Source organism: Pelmatolapia mariae, linkage group LG23 (assembly GCF_036321145.2).
Source record: "Pelmatolapia mariae isolate MD_Pm_ZW linkage group LG23, Pm_UMD_F_2, whole genome shotgun sequence".
Lineage (NCBI taxonomy): Eukaryota > Metazoa > Chordata > Actinopteri > Cichliformes > Cichlidae > Pelmatolapia > Pelmatolapia mariae.
In genome coordinates this window covers 51,182,108-51,204,622 of record NC_086246.1, presented here as the reverse complement: position 1 = coordinate 51,204,622, position 22,515 = coordinate 51,182,108, and the positions used below count along the sequence as shown (strand labels likewise).

General features: G+C 40.3%; 1 protein-coding gene across 4 annotated transcripts in view; it reads right to left on the bottom strand.

The window, feature by feature from the left end:
* The window catches only part of pex5la (peroxisomal biogenesis factor 5-like a), a 113,860-nt gene that overhangs the window by 25,748 nt on the left and 65,597 nt on the right, over window positions 1-22,515 (bottom strand). For 3 of the 4 annotated variants that reach the window (XM_063467350.1, XM_063467349.1, XM_063467352.1), the window contains 6 exons: window positions 19,992-20,103; window positions 14,842-15,051; window positions 13,921-14,041; window positions 13,239-13,332; window positions 12,098-12,127; window positions 8,548-8,643 (listed from right to left, as the gene is read on the bottom strand). In XM_063467350.1, coding sequence (XP_063323420.1) covers window positions 8,548-8,643; window positions 12,098-12,127; window positions 13,239-13,332; window positions 13,921-14,041; window positions 14,842-15,051; window positions 19,992-20,103 — 663 coding nt within the window. The remainder of the gene's footprint in view (window positions 1-8,547; window positions 8,644-12,097; window positions 12,128-13,238; window positions 13,333-13,920; window positions 14,042-14,841; window positions 15,052-19,991; window positions 20,104-22,515) is intronic. The other variant, XM_063467351.1, reaches the window with a different exon arrangement.

Here is a 22,515-nt window from a genome sequence, read left to right as displayed (position 1 = left end):
CAGTTGGACAAGGCTGGAGTGGGCTACAAGACTATCGGGAGAAGTAACAACTGTTGGTGGGATTATCTAGAAATGGAAGAAATAAAAAAACAGTCGCCTTCGTTCTGGAGCTCCATACAAGGATGATGATGAGGAAGATGGAGGATCAGACCCAAACTACACAAGTTTGAAGATAACTGGGACCACAGCCACCACCAGCACCATTGGTAACACATTATTGTCACGGTTCTGGGTCTTTTGTTTTCAGTGTTTTGAGTTTTCTCATGGTTTTTGTCATTTTGTATTATGTTAGTCTACTTTGTTATTCTACGGTTGATTCTGTAGTGCCTCGGTTGGTTATTCTGTTTAGCTTTTGGTTATTGTGTCTTTGCCAACTGTATTTATTTAATTGTGTGAGTTCTTGTTTCTCTCATTGTGTTTCACGTCATCATGTTCATGTTTCCCCAGCCCATCACATCTGCACCGTCTCTCCCTCGTGTTCCCTCGCTCCCTCTAGTCTGCCCGCTCCTCCATTCCTGTTTCCTGTTTTATTGTGAAGGTCGTGTTCCCATGTTCGGCGTGTCTTGTTTTGCTTCCTCTGTGGTGTCTAGGTAATTCGTGTCAGCTGTGTTCCCCGTGTGTCCTCACTTCCCTCGTTGTCCCTTTTGTATTTAGTGTCTGTGTCTACCTGCGCTGGTTGTCGCGATCTCCCTCATAGCTGTGTGATGCCCCCTGTGTGAATGATCATTACAATTTCCCAGTTTAGTTTTGTACCATTTTGCCTTTTTCCAGCAATAAAGCTGTGCTTTTTGAGTTCACGTGCTGCTTCCGTGAGTCTGCTTTGGGTCCAATCTCCTGCCTGCCACACAGCAATTCATGACAATTATACTGTAACGGATTGAAATCTTGCAGCGCCTGTAAGGTCCCCCTGCTGAAGAATGCACACATCCAGGCCTGTCTTTAGTTTGCTAGTCAACATCTAAATGATTCCGAGAAGACTTGAGACAAAGTGCTGCGGTTAGATAAAACCAAAATCGAGGCATCAGCTCGACCCGCTGTGTCTGGATTATAAGAACATTGTGCTTCGGGGCTGTTTTCCTGCTAAGGGTACAGGATGACTTCACCATTTTTAGGATGTGACCACGTACCATAAAATCTTGGAGCCTCCTTCCCTCAGCCAGAACGCTGAAAATGGGTCGTGGATGGGTTTTCTACAATCACCCAACAGTGACCCAAAATGCACTGCCAAGGCAACAAAGGAGCAGCTAAAGAAGAAGCACATTAAGGTCATCAAGTGGTCTAGCCAGTCCTTAATCCTACAGAAAACCTGTGAAGGCAGCTGAAGCGCTGAGTTACCAAGCACCAACCAAAAACACCTGAAAGGATTTAGAGAGTTTCTGTGAAGACGAGTGGGCAAAAATCCCCTCTGAGATCTGTGCAAACCCGGTGACCAATTACAGGAAACATCTCACCGCTGTGCTCGCCATCAAGAGTTCGCCCCTTTTAACATTAACATGATGGTGTTGTGTTTAGTATGTTGCTTTGTTTTTTTTTTGCTTGTTTTCTATTCTTTTTCTCTCAACAGGTGATCCAGGAGATTTTTTTTTCTCTTTGTCTTTGTAAGTGCCCTTTCTCACTGTCCCTTTTCCCTTCTGTTTTTCTTTTCCTTCCTCTCTTTCTTTCTCCCTTTCCTATCCCCCAATCATGTCTGTCTCATCTGTAACTACTGAAAATAAAATAAATAATAACAACAAAAGTTGATCAAATGGACCAATACGGCAATGCCATGATGATCCATTTGGCAAAATAAATCCATTTGGTATCCTTGTTGGTCTTCAGACAACAATTCTGACGGCTAAAGAACCAAATGGGACAGACAAAAAAAAAAAAAAAAAAGAGTTCGCCCCTTTGATCGGGGATCAAATACATATTTCACTAAAGTACATAGAAAGTTTAATTAACAGCCAAATGAAGCTTTTTTGGTATCAAAGTAGATAAAGGGACAGCATCTTACATACTGCACTATAGCTTATAGTTTATTTGATGGATTTTCTTTATTTTTCACTTATGTTTCCACGTTAGGCTACAAATACTTTTTTTTCTGCTTTCAATTTTAAAACATAGCTGTGGAGAGCATGAGTAATGTGGCGATATAGCCCTGAATGTATACAAATACTGGCCTACATATAGGAAGCCTACAAATAAACAGGGCCATGCTAAAAACAGGATGTTTTTTATACATGACAAGACAAGTCTGCATGTAAACACAGAACCTGGGCTCCTGAAAATCTTCATCCTGGAAGGAATTTTCACAAGCTCATTTTTCAGTGACCCAAAGTGCTGTTTAAACACTTTGGTTAGTTTCTGGAAAAGGCTCACTTTTTGCACTCCACATTTTGAAAGTTTCCATTCATGCTGCATTCACCACTCATCAAATATATAAATATCATTTTTCTTCAATGCAGGTACTTTTATACTTGGTCCTTGAGGGTTTTTGGGAGATGCTTTGTGCGTCTTCATTCTCACGCTGGAAATTTTACAGCTCCAACATTTGCAATTTTTTGGTCTGCTGGAGGGCACAGAGATGGAGATTGTTGAGAGTAGTGGAGGCATTACTCATTTACTTTCCCCATCCTAATTTTCCCCAGGAGGACTGTGGATTAAAACTGCTGACCTTTTGATCGCAGGGCTGCATCTCTAACTTGTAGGCAACTACATTGCTGCAACAAAGTCAACTTAAACCAAGACTGCCTCAGACTAATATTCTGTCAGATAAAATTGAAGTCGTCCCGCTGCTGTTTTAATCAAATGGGAGGCCGCGCAGTCACCTTCGTCTCATTTTTATCACCACTGTGGGACCTTTTCTTATGCCCCTCAGCCAAAACGCTGTTTCCCAAAGTCACAATTTAGCCTGCAGCAATTTCAGGGCTTCTCTGTTTAATGAAAGCATTACATTGTCATCAGCTCAAAGTAATTTAAGGCGTCCTCGTGTGACATGCACTGTGCATACTTTAAATATATCTCTCCTGTATAGTTAGTAGTCTTGGACCACTGCCACTTTATCCTCCCTTTTCCACAGAGTTCATGTGCAAAGGCACTAAAGGCATAAGCTTACAGGTTCCCATCAGTGGCAGCTTCGTAAAATGAATCTTATTTAGACGGCTAATTCCATGACTCCTCCCCGGGTCCTAATTTTCTTACATTTGGCTGCTTCGTCTAATTGAATGAATTGGAAGAAAGACGCTGTGCTGATTTAATGTTCTCTCTGTGCTGTCTCTACCTCCGTGTCTTTGTAAGTATGAAAGAGCATGCATATGCACAGCTGCTTAAATTGAAATTATGCGATTAAGGTCTTTGACATTGGCAAGTGAAGCCAAAATGGCTGACGGCTCGCATCAAATGAAGGCCAGCACTCAGGCTTCTCGATCAAGCCTGTGAAATACTGTTACGAATCGATACGCCGTTCTTAGAAGCTTGTCCAGGAGAATCTCTAAATCTCATCATTTATCTGCCACTGGACGACCAGAACCTGTACAGTTGTTTGGGTGGATGCAGCTTTTAGCTAATATGAAATGTTACATCATCGTCAAGTTTGGGATGGGATCCCCCGAGCGGGCTGCTCTACTCCCTTACTGCTGCTGCTCCTCTCACTTCTATTATTTATTGATCATTGCACATAGCTCGGTGTGCAGCAGTCTATTGTAACCTTCAGCAGTGCAGGGCTTACTCCCATTTTCAGACGTCCGCTGAGTGGTAAAGTGACTTTATTAAAAAAACACAACCTTCACGGTTATGTCTGTTATCTTATGTCCAGTTTAGAAAGTCAGTGTTTTTGGTATATTTGTACCTAGTGACTATGATGTAATGTTTCAAAAATAAACCTGTTCGAAAAGTGAAAGAACAAACATTTACAGGGAAATCTTTTTTGTTGTTCGTGTTTGGGTTAAATAGTAACTTAGTGGGCAAAGAAATTGAAAAGTGATAACAGTACTTTAGGAATGAAACAGAAGCGAGTAAGAAGTGTTTCATGTTTCATGGTGACCCCGACAGGACAAGAAAATTAATCTCTTCTTAGCTGATTTGAAAAATACAACCTCAGAACTGGAAGTAGTAAGGCTGTGCTTTACACGCTGCTTCTTTCACTTTTGTTAAATAAATAACGACATTATTATTTTGTTAAATAAATAACGACATTATTGGAGAGACATTACTCTCCAATAATGTCTCTAATTACTGTAACTTTGGCGTATCCTGTGACATCAGGCAAAATGTCCGGTTTGTTTACCGTCCGTTTGCAAGCTCGCTCAGAGTCGTGAATATTTTCAGCCTACTCATGAACTCTCCTCTGTGGATTTTACACACACTGTTCTGTCAGTTGGCACCACAGGGCCGATTACGTTGTAGGAAGCACAATAGTGATCATTTGACAAAGAGATTAAAAAAGAGCTGAAGAAGTCAAATGGAAATCAGCTCCACGGGGCTTCAGGTAGAAATTCACATTGCATGAGCCATTATGAGTGTACATCTTACTATTCATCACTGATTGAAGAAAATAAGAACAACCCCAGGTTTCTCTTCAGCACTGTAGCCAGGCTGACAAACAGTCAGAGCTCTGTTGAGCCAACCATCCCTTTAACGCTAACTAGTAATGACTTCATGAACTTCTTCACAAATAAAATTTTAATCATTAGAGAAAAAATGACCAATAATCATCCCACAGATGTAATATTATCTACAGCTACTTTCAGTACCATTGATATTCATTTAGACTCTTTTTCTCCAATTGATCTTTCTGAGTTAACTTCAATAATTACTTCCTCCAAACCATCAACGTGTCTTTTAGACCCCATTCCTACAAAACTGCTCAAAGAAGTCCTGCCATTAATTAATGCTTCAATCTTAAATATGATCAACCTATCTCTAATAATCGGCTATGTACCACAGGCCTTCAAGCTGGCTGTAGTTAAACCTTTACTTACTGATTTGTGTGTCATAGCTACGCAGATGACACACAAATATATATCACAATGTCACCAGGAGACCGAGGCCCTGTACAGGCTCTTGGTAAATGCAATGAGGAAATTAATGACTGGTTGTGCCACAATTTTCTCCAGCTAAACAAAAACAAAACTGAAGTAATAGTCTTTGGTGCCAAAGAAAAACGATTACAGGTCACCAGAGAACTTCAATCTATACACCTAAAAACCACCAACCAGGCGAGAAATTTGGGTGTAGTGATGGATGCAGACCTAAACTTAGAAAAACACATTAAGACAATAACAAAATCAGCTTACTATCACCTCAAGAATATTTCAAGGATAAAAGATCTGATGTCTCAACAGGACCTGGAAAAACTAGTCCATGCATTCATCTTTAGTAGGCTTGATTACTGTAACAGCATCTTTACAGGTCTACCTAAAAAATCAGTCAGACAACTACAGCTCATTCAGAACTCTGCTGCTCGAGTCCTCACTAAGACCAAAAAAGTGGACCACATCAGTCCAGCTCTGAGGTCTTTACACTGGCTGCCTGTCCGTCAGAGGATAGACTTTAAAGTTCTGATGCTGGTCTATAAAGCTCTGAATGGTTTAGGACCAAAATACATCAGTGACCTCCTGACCCAGTATGAACCTTCCAGATCCCTCAGGTCATCTGGATCCGGTTTTTTATCAGTTCCCAGAGTCAGAACCAAACACGGAGAAGCTGCATTCAGCTTTTATGCTCCATATATCTGGAACAAACTCCCAGAAAGCCTCAGATCAGCTGAAACACTCAGTTTATTTAAATCCAGGTTGAAGACTCACCTGTTCTCAGCTGCTTTTGAATAAAGCACCAAATCCACACTTTTAAGCTTAAATTTCAAAACTTACATTTTAACTACTGACTTTATCTACTGTTCTGATTTTATCTACTGTTCTGATTTTATCTACTGTTTGATTTTATCTACTGTTTGATTTTTGATTTTAAATACTGTTTTGTTTGTTTGTTTGTTTGTTTGTTTGTTTGTTTGCTTGTCTTAATCAATTTTAAATCATGCTTTTTATTTGTTTTTGTTTTTAATGTCTCTGTAAAGCACTTTGAATCACCTTGTTGTTGAATTGTGCTATATAAATAAACTTGCCTTGCCTTGCCTTGCCTTGCCTTTACTTAAAAAGCATCTCTAGACCCAGCAGTCTTAGCTAATTATAAACCAATCTCCTTCCTTTCATATCAAAAATCCTTGAAAGAGTAGTTGTCAAACAGCTAACAGATCATCTGCAGAGGAATGGCTTATTTGAAGAGTTTCAGTCAGGTTTCAGAGCTCATCACAGCACAGAAACAGCTTTAGTGAAGGTTACAAATGATCTTCTTATGGCCTCTGACAGTGGACTCATCTCTGTGCTTGTCCTGCTAGACCTCAGTGCAGCGTTTGATACTGTCGACCATAATATCCTATTAGAGCGATTAGAACATGCTGTAGGTATTACAGGTACTGCACTGCAGTGGTTTGTATCATATCTATCTAATAGACTCCAATTTGTGCATGTAAATGGAGAGTCCTCTTCACACACTGAGGTCAATTATGGAGTTCCACAGGGTTCAGTGCTAGGACCAATTCTATTTACATTATACATGCTTCCCTTAGGCAGCATCATTAGAAGACATAGCATACATTTTCACTGCTATGCTGATGACACCCAGCTCTATCTGTCCATGAAGCCAGGTAACACACACCAATTAGTTAAACTGCAGGAATGTCTTAAAGACATAAAGACCTGGATGGCCGCTAACTTTCCCCTTCTTAATTCAGATCAAACTGAGGTTATTGTACTCGGCCCTGAAAATCTTAGAAATATGGTATCTAACCAGATTCTTACTCTGGATGGCATTACCTTGGCCTCCAGTAACACTGTGAGGAACCTTGGAGTCATTTTTGACCAGGACATGTCCTTCAACGCACATATTAAACAAATATGTAAGACTGCTTTCTTCCATTTGTGCAACATCTCTAAAATTAGAAATATCCTGTCTCAGAGTGACGCTGAAAAACTAGTTCATGCATTTATTACTTCCAGGCTGGACTACTGTAATTCATTATTATCAGTATGTCCTAAAAACTCCCTGAAAAGCCTTCAGTTAATCCAAAATGCTGCAGCAAGAGTCCTGACAGGGACTAGAAAGAGAGAGCAGATTTCTCCTGTATTGGCTTCCCTTCATTGGCTTCCTGTTAAATCCAGAATTCAAAATCCTGCTCCTCACATACAAGGTCTTAAATAATCAGGCCCCATCTTATCTTAATGACCTTGTAGTACCATATCACCCTATTAGAGCACTTCACTCTCACACTGCAGGCTTACTTGTTGTTCCTAGAGTATTTAAAAGTAGAATGGGAGGGAGAGCCTTCAGTTTTCAGGCCCCTCTTCTGTGGAACCAGCTTCCAGTTTGGATTCAGGAGACAGACACTATCTCTACTTTCAAGATTAGGCTTCAAACTTTCCTTTTTGCTAAAGCATATAGTTAGGGCTGGACCAGGTGACCCTGAATCCTCCCTTAGTTATGCTGCAATAGACGTAGGCTGCCGGGGATTCCCATGATGCACTGGGTGTTTCTTCTTCCCTCACTATGTGTTAATAGACCTCTCTGCATTGAATCATATCTGTTATTAATCTCTGTCTCTCTTCCACAGCATGTCTTTATCCTGTCTTCCTTCTCTCACCCCAACCAATCACAGCAGATGGCCCCGCCCCTCCCTGAGCCTGGTTCTGCTGGAGGTTTCTTCCTGTTAAAAGGGAGTTTTTCCTTCCCACTGTCGCCAAAGTGCTTGCTCACAGGGGGTCATATGATTGTTGGGTTTTCTCTGAATCCATTATTGTACGATCTACTGTACGATATAAAGCGCCTGTTTTGATTTGGCGCTATATAAATAAAATTGAATTGAACTGAATTGAATACATGGGCAATGATGGTTGAAATGTGATATTGAAGACAGTTCTCATGGCTTAATGCCCACAGAACCTTTATTGCAATTCTTTAAACTCAAAAGATTTTCCCTTTGTCATAAAGCAGGAGGAGGAGTATTATCAGTTTCTATCTATATACAAGGTGCTGTTTGGTAAATGAAATAATGGTAAGTCGGTGCTACATCACCAGTTCCTTTTATGAGTATCTTGTCATGTTGATAACAGAAAAAATTACTTTTACCCAGCTGATCAGGGGTCTTGCTAAACTACAGAAGAACAGTGTTTAAGTTCCTTGGGATTCACTGTTTAACAAGTACGATTTATCACAGCTTGTTTTTATCTTTGCATTTCTTAGTGAATTACAAAGATAAGCTCAAGCTGGAATAAGGAATGTTGTTTCGATGAGTAGGGCTGGATTCCAGTAAGCTGTCCGTCTCTCTAACTGTTGCCCATTCCTGAAACTCGCACAGAAAAAGAGGGTGTTTGCCAGGAAGGGTGCACGCACGAAACAAAGTTTAGCTGATGGAAACTGAACATCCAACCTTCCTGTTAAGTCTTAGTAGAAGTCAGCGGCAGATGAGCCTCTTTGCTGACAGGTGACAGATGTACTAAAGAGAACTCTGCTTACCTCAACAGCAGCCTTGGCCCGCTCAAACTCCTCCTCCAGGGACTGATGTCTGGACAGGAGCGCGCTCCCCCACCGCTGCTCCTTCGTTAAGCGAGCCTGTCATACACACATGCATGCACACATTTCATAGTAATATAAACATTTATGCGCAAACAAGGCCGTTACCTTCACTCACTTGCACATGACAAACCATTACGTTCGCACACACGCTTCAAACATACAACATCGCATTACACACACGCGCAGATAGGAGGACAGGCGGGCAGGGAGAGTTTGCAGGGTCAGCCGTCTCTGCTTTCTCAGGGATGAGTAAATATCCCTGCCTCAACAAAGCCTCTGACATGCTTAGGAAGGCCAGCCGAATCACTACTGTCAGCACCCCCCCGCCCAGCCCTCACCTCGCAGACACAGACCTGCTCCTCATCTGAACCACATCCTACTTATCCAGCCTCTGACAATTTCACCCTCCGGCCTGGCTCACTCCTGTGTGCATGCAATGTAAAACCAGAATATGCTGATAGATTCTCACTTACACACTTGGATAATGAAGCTTTGCTGTGCTGAGAAAATGGAAACCAACCAATTACACGCAAGTGGTTTTGCATTATCAGAGTGTGGTATAGTTTACACAACTTCATATAAAGACCTATGCATTCATTTTGAGAAGTAAATGATTCTGAGATACTCATATACAATGCATTAGGCTTACTAGACATAGCAATAGCTGTATGTATCGCAGGGCTAGGAAATCTATTAGAGACTGCTCCCTGTGCTTGTAACATTTCCCATCTGGAAAGATATAATGCAAAATTCATCTTAATGTCACCCAGAATGGGTGCAAGAAAGTGCTTCATCAAGAGCAAAATGCATGCAGTGCCAAAAAGAAAAAGTTGCCACAAATGCAGGATTCTGTATTTGGATTGCTTAAGGAAAAATCCACCCAAAAGTGCTCTGTCACAGTTTCATCTCTTCAGCTTAAATCAGAAATGTGGCGAGATTTACTATTCTGCTGTGAGATTTCCAGTCCAGCTGTGGTTTCATACCAGACAACATTTTAACAACTTTTATTCCAAATCCTTGGTGGTTGTTTTTTGGGCTTCTTTCCACACTCAGTTTTTCACTTTTAGTTCATAACAAGATGGAATTTAGATTACATGGTTACAATTCACACAGTGCAACCTGATGATGTGTTTGGGCGTTGCCTTGGCCATCAGTTAATAGTGTATACACTACCAGTCACAGGTTTGGACACAGCTTCTCATTCAATGGTTTTTCTTTATTTTCATGACTGTTTACATTGTAGATTCTCACTGAAGGCATCAAAACTAGGAATGAACACAGATGAATTATGTAGAAGACAAAAGTGTGAAATAACTCAAAACATGTTAGATTCTTCAAAGTAGCCAGCCTTTGCTTTGATTCCTGCTTTGCTCACTCTTGTCATTCTCTCCATGAGCTTCATGAGGTCGTCTCCTGAAATAGTTTTCCAACAGTGTTGAAGGAGTTTCCAGAGATGCTGAGCACTTGTTGGTCCTTTTGCCTTCACTCTGCGCTCCATCTCATCCCAAACCATCTCCATTGGGTTTAGGTCAGGTGACTGTGGAGGCCAGCACTCCATCACTCTCCTTCTTGGTCAAACAGCCTTCACACAGCCTGGAGGTGAGTGTGGGGTGATTGTGCTGTTGGAAAATAAATGATGGGATGGTGTGTGGCTGCAGGATACTGTGGTAGCCATGCTGGTTCAGTGTGCCTTCAGTTTTGAATAAAACCCCAACAAATCCTAACCCTTTGCAGCACTGTCAACAAAGCAAAGGATGGCTGCTTTCTAAAATATAAGACATGTTTAGAGTTATTTGTCATTTTTGTCTTTGTTGGGTAATTCCATATATGTTGCTTCATAGATTTAAAGTCTTCAGTTTGTATCTACACTGTAGAAAGTAGTAAAAATAAAGAAAAACCATGAAATGAGAAGGTGTGTCCAAACTTATAGGAACCCTGTGTGAAAACCTGATAACTAAGAACTGCAATCAAGCCTTTGCAATAACTGGCGATGAGTGTCTCACATGGCTGTTGAGGAATGTTTCTTCTTTTGCAGAATTGTTTTTAATGAGATTTTTTTCTCAGTCATGCACACAGAGGTTGTCGATTGGTGACATAGTCATAGCTAAAAAACAAAACAAAAAACTAACAAAGGAAACGTATTCAGGTTTAAAATAATGAGCCCTGAATTTCAAGCAGTGTCTTATTTGCTGTTGGTATTTATTGTTTTGTTTTTTTCCAGCTGTTGCTTGTCTGTATTTTCTTTTTCTTGCTGCCCTGATTAAACCCCAAGAATCTGCATTTAAAATGCAAAATGTTTCTGTAAAAGCAGTGGAAGTAAGTAAGCACCAGACTGCTCTGTAGAGCCATTGAGCTATGATAAAGAAAAATGTAAGATGAGATTGCCAGGACAGGCACTGAGGTGGAGGCCATTTGTTTTCTGTCTGTTTTTATCAAGATTATGCAAAAACCATAAAAGCTAATTTCATGAAGGCTAGCACAGAGGCCGAGCGTGTGCCAAGCAAGAGTCCTTTAAATGTTTAAATCTTTCTTTCACTTTCTTTCAGACATTGGTCTTGGCAGAGGATGTGCCCTCCAGTTGCCCTTCTTATATTTCTAAGACATGATGTTTTTATTAAAGGCTTGATAGGATGAGGACTTACTGGCAAATTACAGTTGGATGAGCTCTTTAAAAGCAGGGACTGAGGAAAATAGTTGGAAATTTGGAACAATAAAACCTCGAAGCGTGAAGCTGGAGCTCACAGTGAGCATGCACTGTAACTGCATCATAAATTTTTTTTTCATGTTTTTAAACATATAAATAAATGACGATTCTTTCTCCTCCTTGATGTTTAACTCCACAAAATAATGAGGGTGGATTTTTCCTTTGAAGGTTGAGTTATACACTTGTGTTAGTTCGGTGTATATAAATCTCATGCAGGACCTGCCTCATCTTTGCATGCATTTTTTTCTGTGTGCGTGTTGTACCTGCTATGTGGGAAGCTAAAACCACTCTTTACAGTATCTCTGTCAGCGAGCTACAATGTAACTCCTGAGCAAAACAAATTTGGTGCGTTTGTTTGCCAATAGCTCCCCGGCCCCCGTCTCGGACAGCTATCTTTAATCCCAAATCTATTATTTATCAGCGTGCTGAAAAGGTGATATAGGCTTAGCTAGCTCGGTGAGCTCAACACTAATGGGTTTGGAGTAAGGCTGCTGAATAATTCATAGGCTATTAATCTAATAATGGCGTCTGAAAACAAGACCCTTATGCAGACCTACACAGAAACACCAACTAAGGCAGAAAGCGCTTGACATTTGGACCTAGTAGCATCACAAAGGAATCCATCCCAAGGCCAACTTTGATCTTTATCTTACTTTTTGCTTTCAGTACAGTCACCTTGTTTTTGGTCTTTAGAGCCAGATATTCTGAGAAGGTGTGATGCTGTTTCACTGGTACAAATGTATAAGTCTTTCAGTGTTATATGAAAGGATGCATAGGGAGGCTTACATGTCTTCCACTAATATACTGCCTGTTGAGCTGAAATGGAAGAATTGTAGGTGTTAGGACAAAATGATGGGTAAACAACACACAGTAGGGTGTCTTATTAGATACAAACTTTCATTGTAACACAACATAAACATGCAGTTGGTAAATAAAGCTTAAGTCATCAGTTCTTCAAACGTATATAATGATGCAACAATCAGAACAATACAGTAAAAAAGTTTGTAAACCCTTTGGAATGACCAGGATTTCTGCATTGATTACTTCTAACATCTGGACTGATCTTTATCAAAGTCACAAAAACAGACATTTTTGAAGATGATTTGTGCTTTTTAAAAATAATCCCTGCAGAACTCCCTCTTTTGGGAAAAATTTCCTCTGTTTCCTCCAGCTCCCTGTGCGTGTGTGGGTCATCTCTGGGTACTCTGACTTCCACCCTGTTAGTTTTATTGGAGATTTTAAATTGACTGTAGGTGCAATATGGAGCATGAACTGATAACTGATAACCTGTCCTGGATGTTTCCAGGGTGTTCCCTGCGTCTGCCTGGCGTCAGCTCTGTGATAAACGGTGGTTTAGAAAATGGAGTGATGTTGAAAGAATCTCTTCTATAGCATTTTACAGCTTCATGCTTCTTAATAATCTTTCCTATAGAGTCCCATTTGTCCCATCACGAAATCTTTATGTGAATGTCAAGAAGCAGATTTTGACGGCCTGTATTTACAGCGACGTGCTCTTCTTCTGATTCCAGCTTCTGAAACTGAACCTCTGACGTCAGTTTTTGGAAACATCTCAGACATTCACAAAGCCTATACAAAGTAGGAATGTGTGACATTAATGTGGTCACTTGTACTTGTTTATAAGTGTGATTTAGACAAAGACTCAGGCACACGACAGGCAATCAATGCTGGGAGGTTCCACAAGCCTTTTCCTGCAGTTGTATGTTCATTTAGTTTTATTTTCTCAAGGTGGGTGGTGGTGCTGGTGGTGGTGGTGGTGGTGGGGGGGGGGGGGGGGGGGTCTGGAAAGGGAAACGCTAATGTCTGAGATGTGGAAAGCTTTCTTAGTTAAAAAAAGACGTTGGCTTCGAGTGCGCACACAGTGCATTAATGAGGATTCCTGCCTTCCACTCACACTCTGAGCACTTACTTGTGATGCCAGTGCAGACTCTGGTTCCAGTTTGGTATTTGCTTCCAGGGTATTCTTATTTGAAGAGTCTATCTGTGTTTTACAATCTATGGACCTAAAGAAAAAAGAGAGAGGACTGGGATAAGCCAGCATGTTAAACATGTTGGCAATAGAGCTTTAAAGATGAATAATTAGAAAATGGCAATAAAAAAATGTAATTTTATTACATGTTTGCATAAAACATCACCATGGTAAATATTTACCTTTGAACTCTGGCAATAGCAGATAAAACACTATATAATCAACAGGTGGACAAACATTCAGTCTCCTCTGTTTCACCGGCTACTAAAGTGTTTCCTCATTTACCTAAAATGTTCAGCAGGTCTGTCTGTCTAACAAGAAGGAAGCAAAGGAAGTAGGAGTGAATGGAGCAAAGTCGTGGGCCTAAAAACTCTGAACATAAAGACACTAAGACAGTTCTTAGAGGTGGGATAAAAACAAGTCTGAAAGACATTTTTCCCAGAAAGTGACACAAATTTTAATGCACAAAAAGCTGCGTAAGCTCTGAAACTTTGGCTACTGATTATTAGACATCTGACAGGGAATTCAGATTTCCAGTGTAAATAATAATGATGCTGGACAGATATGAAAAAAGATGATATCATTATTATCCAGTCAGAGTAATATAAAGGAAAGGACCTACCACAGAAACTCATTAGATGAATTTTTAGAAGAACGTCGTCTCTCCAGCTTCCATTTTCTGTTGCCATTTCTTTCAGGGTTGGGATTCAATTCTTCCCATTTATCCAGTGAGCCAATTGTAACTGGTGACAGTAATAACATAACAAAAAACCAAATGAATGTAAGCGACTAAAGTGAAACATGGAAAAACAAACAAATGTCATTTCAAATTTGCCCGTGAAACATACACAGATGTTCCATTTTCTGTTAATTTGGGAAAATGCTAATGTGTTTTCAGCTTTCAGAAAAAAAAGCAAAATTAATCAGTTTTGGTGTGCAATTAAATGGTGACACTAATTTTCAAAGATAAGTAATTTTTTCCGGCTTTGAAACACAAACCTTTTAACACGTCTTTCTGAGAGTACAAATAATTAGCTAAAAAACAAAACAATTAATGCCGCCGACGTCTAAACAAATTAAAAACCGAGGAGACGATCAGCTGTCCACAAATCTATCAGGACACAAAGTTCTGCTTTTAAATGACATCACAGTTATAATCAGTCCCATGAATTATTCACCGTTTGACTCGCTCTGCACAATTATAGACTTTAACCTTTTCAACCGGCAAACACAAAAGGAACTGGCTGTTTCTTTTCTTTGATCCCTTTCATTACATTAAATCCACTCAGTGCTTCTGTGGACACTCTTGTGCAGGTGTGAGGTCACTTCCACACGAGATGATGGGAGTTGTAGTTGTTCAAGTTATAAGGTGTGTCAGAGGGCTCGAGTGAAGGCTGGTGAAGGATTGACCACGTTTGCACATTAGTGTTGGCAGCGCGGGGCGGTCCTGATTCAGTTTTATTGGAGCAGATCATCCCTAATACTAAGTATGATTTAGTGTTACTGATAGAAAATCCACCCAAACTTTGGAGCGTCTCTCTACCTGAGTCCAGTGATGCCCTCTCTGGGGTTCGCATGCTTGGTCCCGTATGTTCAACTTCCACCTGGATCAGCTCCGTCTCATCTGTCTTTTTCCTGTGTGAGGTGTTCTTCTGGCTGTCTCCCTGGGATAACAGGGCACTCTTTCTGTCCCTGCTGTTTCTCCTCTCTCCAGGTTCGCTGAGATCTAGCAGGTCCAGAGTTGAAGAGAGAACTGTGAGGAGATGGCACATGGTTAGCTTCTCATCTGTCATCTGAAGGATTAGATCATTGGTAGCCATGGAAACTTCATTCATTAGATGTGTTCTAATTTGATCAAATCTGTAAAATAAGTTGGATTGCACTTAAATTTCATAGAGTGCTTCCCCCCCGATTCATCGCTGAGTAGTTTCCACTCAGTTTCACTCTGGTCTTTTTTAAAAATTAGTAATCTGTGAGTTGACCATCTCCTTATCTCAAATGTAATTTGCGACTTTATTGACGTCTTTACTTTAAGAGGCCTTTGAGGTTGCATCAAACTTGTAAAACTTTGTAATGAGATTGAATAGCAGGCTTCACTTTTTGTGCACCACGGGCTTTGATTTTGATCTGCACGGTTTCTGACGTGGCATGTAGACCTGTCAGGGGTACTTAAGCTGGAGTATTCCCCCTTAGGTGGGCATCTAAAAATTTACTGCTGCTCTTTTCAGCCAATCTAAATATACTGCAAATGACTGCATGGTCTGATAAGGATGAGACGGGCTCTGGAGGCAGTTTGGTCAGTGCAGTAACTCAAGCACAAGTCAGCAGAGCGGCAAAAGCAGGAGAGGGCACCTCTGTTTTTACCTTTTACAGACACATTTATTTTTTTATATAATTATTACTGATTTTGATTTGTTGTGTTTTCTTTCAATTTGTGAAAGAAAAATAATTTTAGCTGCATGAGGAGTAATCTTAAACTCCCGGGAACATTTTACAACTAACCAAGTTAATGTTCACGAGATAAATAAAGCAATGACAGAAGCACATGTTCGCAGTTCTGGCTGACAATAATTTCCCTAGAAATGCATTTTTCTGTCTCCACGATGAAAACTGTTAGATTTTATCAGACATCGTGTATGAATAGAAAACTGTGCAAACCATCCCTCATTCCTTTGTATTTTGTAGGTGAACAGGTGGAGCAATCTTTTGGAAACTTGAAAGTCAACATTTGTTATGAGCATGTTTTCTCCTCAGTACAGCAGGAACTGCGTTAGACAAATATAATTTGTTGAAGCAGTCTTCTAGTTCTCCCCACGTCTCATTGGACAGTCAAAGCTGCCTTTTTGTTCTGTTCTCTATAAAGACGATCCTTGGATCTCCATCATTTTGAGATTTAGCTCTGGGGAGGCCAGTCCACTGATGGGGACTGATGGTGTTTCATTGTGTTTCTCTATCCAGACAGTGTGTTTGGGACCATTGCCATGCTAAAAAATGAAGCTGGAGCCAATCATACGCTTTCCAGATGGCCTTTTTTTTCTCAAGTATGTGACTTTCAGATACTGTTTTTTAGGCGTGTCACTCCTTCTTTTGTCCTCCAGTTCTCTCAGATTTTTTAAGAAGATACTCCACACCGTGTTGTGGTATGCCATGCCTTTGTCAGTTCTTTGGAAATCACCTTATTGGTGCAAAAATACAATTCACTTCCTGTCAAACTGTGTTATCGTTGGCATTTTTCAAGAATTCAACTAAAAAGGAGTTTTTGGTGACAGGCTGCTCATAAGTGCCTGGAGTTATAATTGGGAAAATGCGACTGTTGTCTGATATGTGTGGATACAACAATGGTTGTTGTGCTTAAATGATTCACAGATCCATGTTAGGTGGCTCAACAAACAAGGAAACATTACTGTGAAAATGCTCAGGTACAAGGAGAGGACTAAAAATAAAAAGGAGACAAACTTTGAAAGATCTTCAGAGGCTGAAGAACTGCTGCTCAGGGCTATTTCAAAAATTCTAAGAGAGTTTGGCTCCTTGGAAGCAAAAATATAAAGAAATGAGTGGGGACTAAAAACCTTTGCATCGTATCTATCGTGGCATTTTTTCCTTTTGCAGTAGACTCGCTTCCTTTATTTCCCATCAGTAATTTAGTGAGAAACACTGCAAACCAAATACATGACATGTTTTTGTGAGGTTAGATAAAAAATTCATGACTTGCACCCACACTAAAACGTTTTCATACACTGGATATTTGAGGAGCCCACAAACTTTTCTTGCTCACCTCCGAGGAGCCCGACGACATCTTTTGAGCTATACGAGCTTAAAAGTGCAGGCACGTGACTGCATAATTGGCATGCTGCTGCTTCATGTCAAGCAACTGAGAGTATTTGTTGACTGAAATCTCTGCATAATTAGAGAGTGTGCTCGTCTTCCCAGCCTTGTGCTCTTTAGATGACAAATACAATTAGAAATCAAGGGAGACACACTCGTGTGGATGCTTGCCTGAAGAGTTTTCAGCATCAAAAGAATCACGAACGCTTTATGAAGAGACAGTGATGTAAAAATTGTTTTGCCACCTAGAGTCTCCTTGAAATGATGATGATAGGAAGAAATACAGTGCACAGTAAGCATTTAGAAGTAGAAGTTACTGTGTAGTGGCCAGTGGGTTTGTAGTAAACAAGTAAATATGACCACTGAGACATCGAGAGTCCCGATCTCTTCAGTTTGACACCAGCGAGCCAAAACATTATGACAAATTACAGCTGATTATCTTGTACCAGTGGTCCCCATCGGGCCACATCAGAGCTCTTGTAGTGAGTGTGTGAAACAGTTTTGACAAAGACCAAACTGTTCAGCGGTGAATCGCTGCTGCAGTGGAGAGAGAACATATTATTGGCCACAAAGTTAGAGGGACGTGTGACCCTCCATCATCACAAAACTAAAGGCCTGACACAACTGCAGCAGGGTGAGCTGTCCACTGCCTCGATGCTGTGATGCATCAAGTATCCAGTCTGATCGGCAAACACAGTTTTGTGCGTCTCCAGTTTAAAATCAAGCCAGTAGACAAAATGACACTGTGTTGTTTTGTGATTGATGAAGGAAGCTACTCCCCACACCCACATTCATTTTAAAGTGTGCAACAATCCAAGAATGGACCATGTGTGCACACATCAGCGTTTAATTTGTTTAATGTTTAATTTATTAGTAACAATCGAAATGTCATCTTTGGCAATCACTTTTTAAACTTCAGTTCCCAAGAATATCATGTATTGACACAATCCTACCACCTTGTATTTAAGGACAGGAAGTACCTCTGACGGGAGCGTAGGTGAAAGAAAGGTAGAGAAGGGCATGCTGGTGGTCCCAAACTTAGGATTTTCAGCCAGAATTAGTTTGTGTTTTAATTTAAATTTTGATTAGTTTTGGGCACCAAGATGACTTGGATAGGCTTCGAGCTGCAAATACCTCAAGGCACGTTCAGAGAAATGAGCCCATGCTGTGGTGTTTTGGTTACACGTGAAGGACAAACAATATGTTAAACAAGGATTTTACTACGATATTAACAATTAAACTGCATCAAAATCCAGCAGTGCCACGTTTCAGACTTTCAGATGTGTTTCACTAAATTACATGGGTTAGGTTAGTTTTATAAAGAACACATTGTTAATGATACATCCTTCAAGCCTTCCTTTGACTATTTAAACTAGCAAGTAAACATCAAAGTGATGACAAAAGGAAAAAATGAGAGCAGAAAAGTGTTGGTGAAGCAACTTTCTGTGAATGCGTTAATGTCAGAGCTGCATTGGTCCTGACGGAGATCCCCAAACCTCTGCGCTGTTTTCTTTTCAGCAGAGACGACCAGCTGATTCTGTTGTTTTCATTTAAATCACAGATTTAAATAGCTGTATAATTGACTCGGTTCTAAACCCCAGATACCCGTGACATCAATTCATAATTAACTGTGGAGGTTTTTAAGACTCAGAAGAGCAAAAAACCCGCTGCTGTCGACCTGAACAGCAGATGGAAGTGAAACAGAGAAAGCATCATCATGGAGGACTCATGTGGATTAGCATACTTGAGCTCGTAATTATCTTTGCTTGTTCGATTTTGTTAAGTGTCGTGCGGTTCCGGAAACTTCCATCCAGCATGAAAACAAGTTCACAAACAATCAAACCTAAAATTTGCTTCACCTGCATCATTTTATGTAGCTGCAAACTGCAGCAGCAGGAGGCTGGACCCAATGAAATTTGGGTGAATACTGAGTGAACGAGTGCCTAAACACAGAGTTTTCTCTGTGTATTATCATTATTCTTATTTTTGACTTCTTATTTCCAACTCACAATGAGAATAAAATCCCTCAGTTTTGCAGTTTATGTTCCTAAACATAGACAGGATTGTTCCATTAGGGAGAGACAGAGTTGCTCACAGCATTTTTCTCAGCTGACGAGAGATGACATGTGTCAGCTGTCTGATCTGCAAACTGTTGTTCAAAAGATGCCATGTGGAAATCAAGATGGTGCTCAGCATCTGTTAATGTCAGATGATTGAGTTTCTCAACAGTGAGTCTGATCCAGATTATTTTAGCACAAAATCATTTAAAGCACTAATTATAATACGTTTGTATTATAATTCTTTAAATATAGTCAGTTTTAATGTTTGAAGTAGAAAATAAATCAGTCCACTATAATGTGTGAAAATCACAGGAAACATTATTGTATGAGGTGAATAAAACTGATTACTGGGGTATTTAGTAGGGATAGTGTTAAAACTGTGAGTATATTGGAAATAGAGCTGAAAACAAAATGTTAGAATGAGCCTTTGTTAGATGCTAAAACCTTTTTTTAATATATATACAGTACATCCTTCAACAGCTAATGTTTGTGCAAGCACTGGGCATCACTGAGTGCAACCTGTGGACACTGAAGAATCAAAATATCATATAATATATGAAGGTCTATTGATTTGACTTGAAGCACAGGCAAATTATATAAAAGAAAGAAACTTGTCTCCAGGATTTTGGCCGTGTTGGATAAAAAGAGGAAGTGACATCCATTTGTTCTAGTCCCAACATGGCTCAGAAAGGTTTTCCTGGGTATTAAATATGAGTAGATTTAAATATAATTCTTGTACAAATTAAAGAAAAATACTTGATGTAAGTACATTATCATCAGCTTAAATGCGGAAATAAAAGTGCTGTACCGGCTGTGTTGGAAGTAACTGGGCGGGAAACCCCATCGCACTTGGTCTCGCAGAGGAAATCGTCGATAGAAGGGCTTAGAAGCGGGCGGCTCTCTTGTTGCTCACTCACCAGCTGCAGGGACAAACACATGAGACAGTTCAGGCTCTCTTCGCATGTCTCTCATGCCAAACTCCCTTCAAATCCTCTGTGAAAACCCCCCCAAAGCCTTATTATTATGAGGGGAAATTCAGGCCACTGGTTCACATGACAGCAGAGCTATACTGTCAAATCCCTGTGAGTGTGTAAACTTCTACCACTCTGTCTTTTAGGGGGAGACATGCTCGTGTGCACATTATTTAACGACAGCATGTGACAGCACATACTGAACCTGCGGCCTCTCGGCTAAGCCCACTGTGACTTCTCTTTGCAAACTGATATGTGCGCGTGGCATATGGTTGAACACAGCTGGTATTTCATGATTCTTATCACACAATCACATCTCTATGGTTAAAAACCCAACAAACCCTCAGATTACAGAAAGAAGAGCAGGTTATTGGAGTGTGTGTCATGTCACTGCACTGAGATCCAGATGAGCTGGACTCGGAGCTGCTTGGTGTCCAGAACAATAATTACATAACCATTCCTGCTTATCTCACCTTCCAAACCATGAAATGCTAATCACTTTGCCTTTGATGCACCAATTTGTTGGGTTGCCAGAGCAGCTGCTGAATAGGTCACATCCAGTTCATTATTGGTACTACGAATCCTCACAACACTTCAGGTGCAGCTGGTCTCAATTTGCCAGCCATTTCTTCATCATTTGGAGAGGAAAGCAGCCGCCACCGGTGATGTCATTGTGTAGCGTGTCCATAATGCTGGCAGCGAGGAAATGTGACATTTCCTGTTGTTGCTCTGCAGGCCATGGCCACAAGCAGAATTTTAATGAAGGTCCTGTTAGTTAGCAAGCATGAAGTGCGCTGAGCACAATCTGCCATATGTTCGATGAAGTGTTGGATGGGCTTTTGATAGCGTTATATTACTTTACAATTATGCTGACTTCCTGAATAAATCTGGAGTGCACGCTGGGCCCTGCTCGACCTCTTTTGGAGAAATTATGAAAAACAAATATTTGACCGCGGGCTCAGAGACATGAATATTGGGCTAAATGGTCATTGTAACATGGCCGTGTGACAGGTAATCATCAATGCGCGTATTAGAAAGATCTGTGTAAATGTGTGTCAACAGGAAAGTGCAGTTTTCAGTAGTCAGCAAGACGAGAAGTCCAGTGTACGTAAATGCCATTTGTCTCTTTGATTGGGGAGTCATTCACCTTCTTTAGGATCTCAGCTGGAAGCTAAATGTCAAAATGTGTGAAAAAATATTTCAGGTAACAAAGATAAAAATGAAACCACTGAAAAATATTCAAACTGCGATTTTGTGAACTTGGAAAACCAACTGAAATAAAATTTGAAGATATATACAGGAAATATTCTTAGTTTGTTTCCTGATGAGGCTTTGGTGTGTACAAGACTGTGAGGCAAGTGCTTTCAGAAAGGTCTGATTTTATTTTTCTGAACGCTGTTCTCACATATGTCCTCTGTGCAATAATAATTAATGAGGACTAAAAATATCACTGAAACTAATAGAAACTAAAGTAAAACTAAACATTTTTAAAAACGAACAAACAAACGCACTCTGGAAACAAACTGAAAATAAACTGGATTAAAAGCCAAAAGTGAAAATTAAATTAAAATGAGGCTCCATAAATGTTAAAGAGGTAAGTATTTCTCAGTTGCATTGAATAGAGAATAAATTGTAGAAAACTAAACAGAAGAAAGAAGAAGAGAAATAACAATGTTAACATAAACCAGTGACACACTCCGGGGCCTGATCGACCCTGGCAGGGCCTCCTTGGACGAGGGTGTCTAGTGATAATGGCCGAAACACCCGATGAATCCAAGGTCCACTGATGATGTGTCCCAAATTTTAATATGATAATCTAGATCAGATCTCTAATCCCTAAACCTAACCAAGGAAAAATGGCAGATTAGCCTGGGTAAAAGACCGAAAGTTGAGGCACACAATGATGTGTGCCGCTGGTAAAGTTTCTGGGCTGCTTTTCCTCGTAACAGCCATCCCCAAGATTTTCTCTGTTTAAAGCAATGCATTACCAGGGACTGTAACATCTAGTCCTTTTACTGAATGAATGAAAATAAAAATAAAAACTAATTAGAAAACTGGAAAAACTCAAGAGAAGCAGGGCAACATATTATATGCTGTGCCTCTATTACATTATACTGACATTATATGAATTCTTCTTTGTGTTTATTTCTTACTCTTATTTATCAGTGGTGATCAGCAAGGGGAGAAGTGAAATGACGGCTTTGGTTTTATCCTTGCTCTGCAGCAGTGATGCTTTAAAGAGGACATGAATAATACCCAGAGACGGCCGTTAGTTTGTGGAGTGAGAGACTGTGCTGAGTAGCAGGAACAGTGACCCAGCACAGATAATTAGGCTGTGTTTGTGCTGCTCTGCTGTCTGAG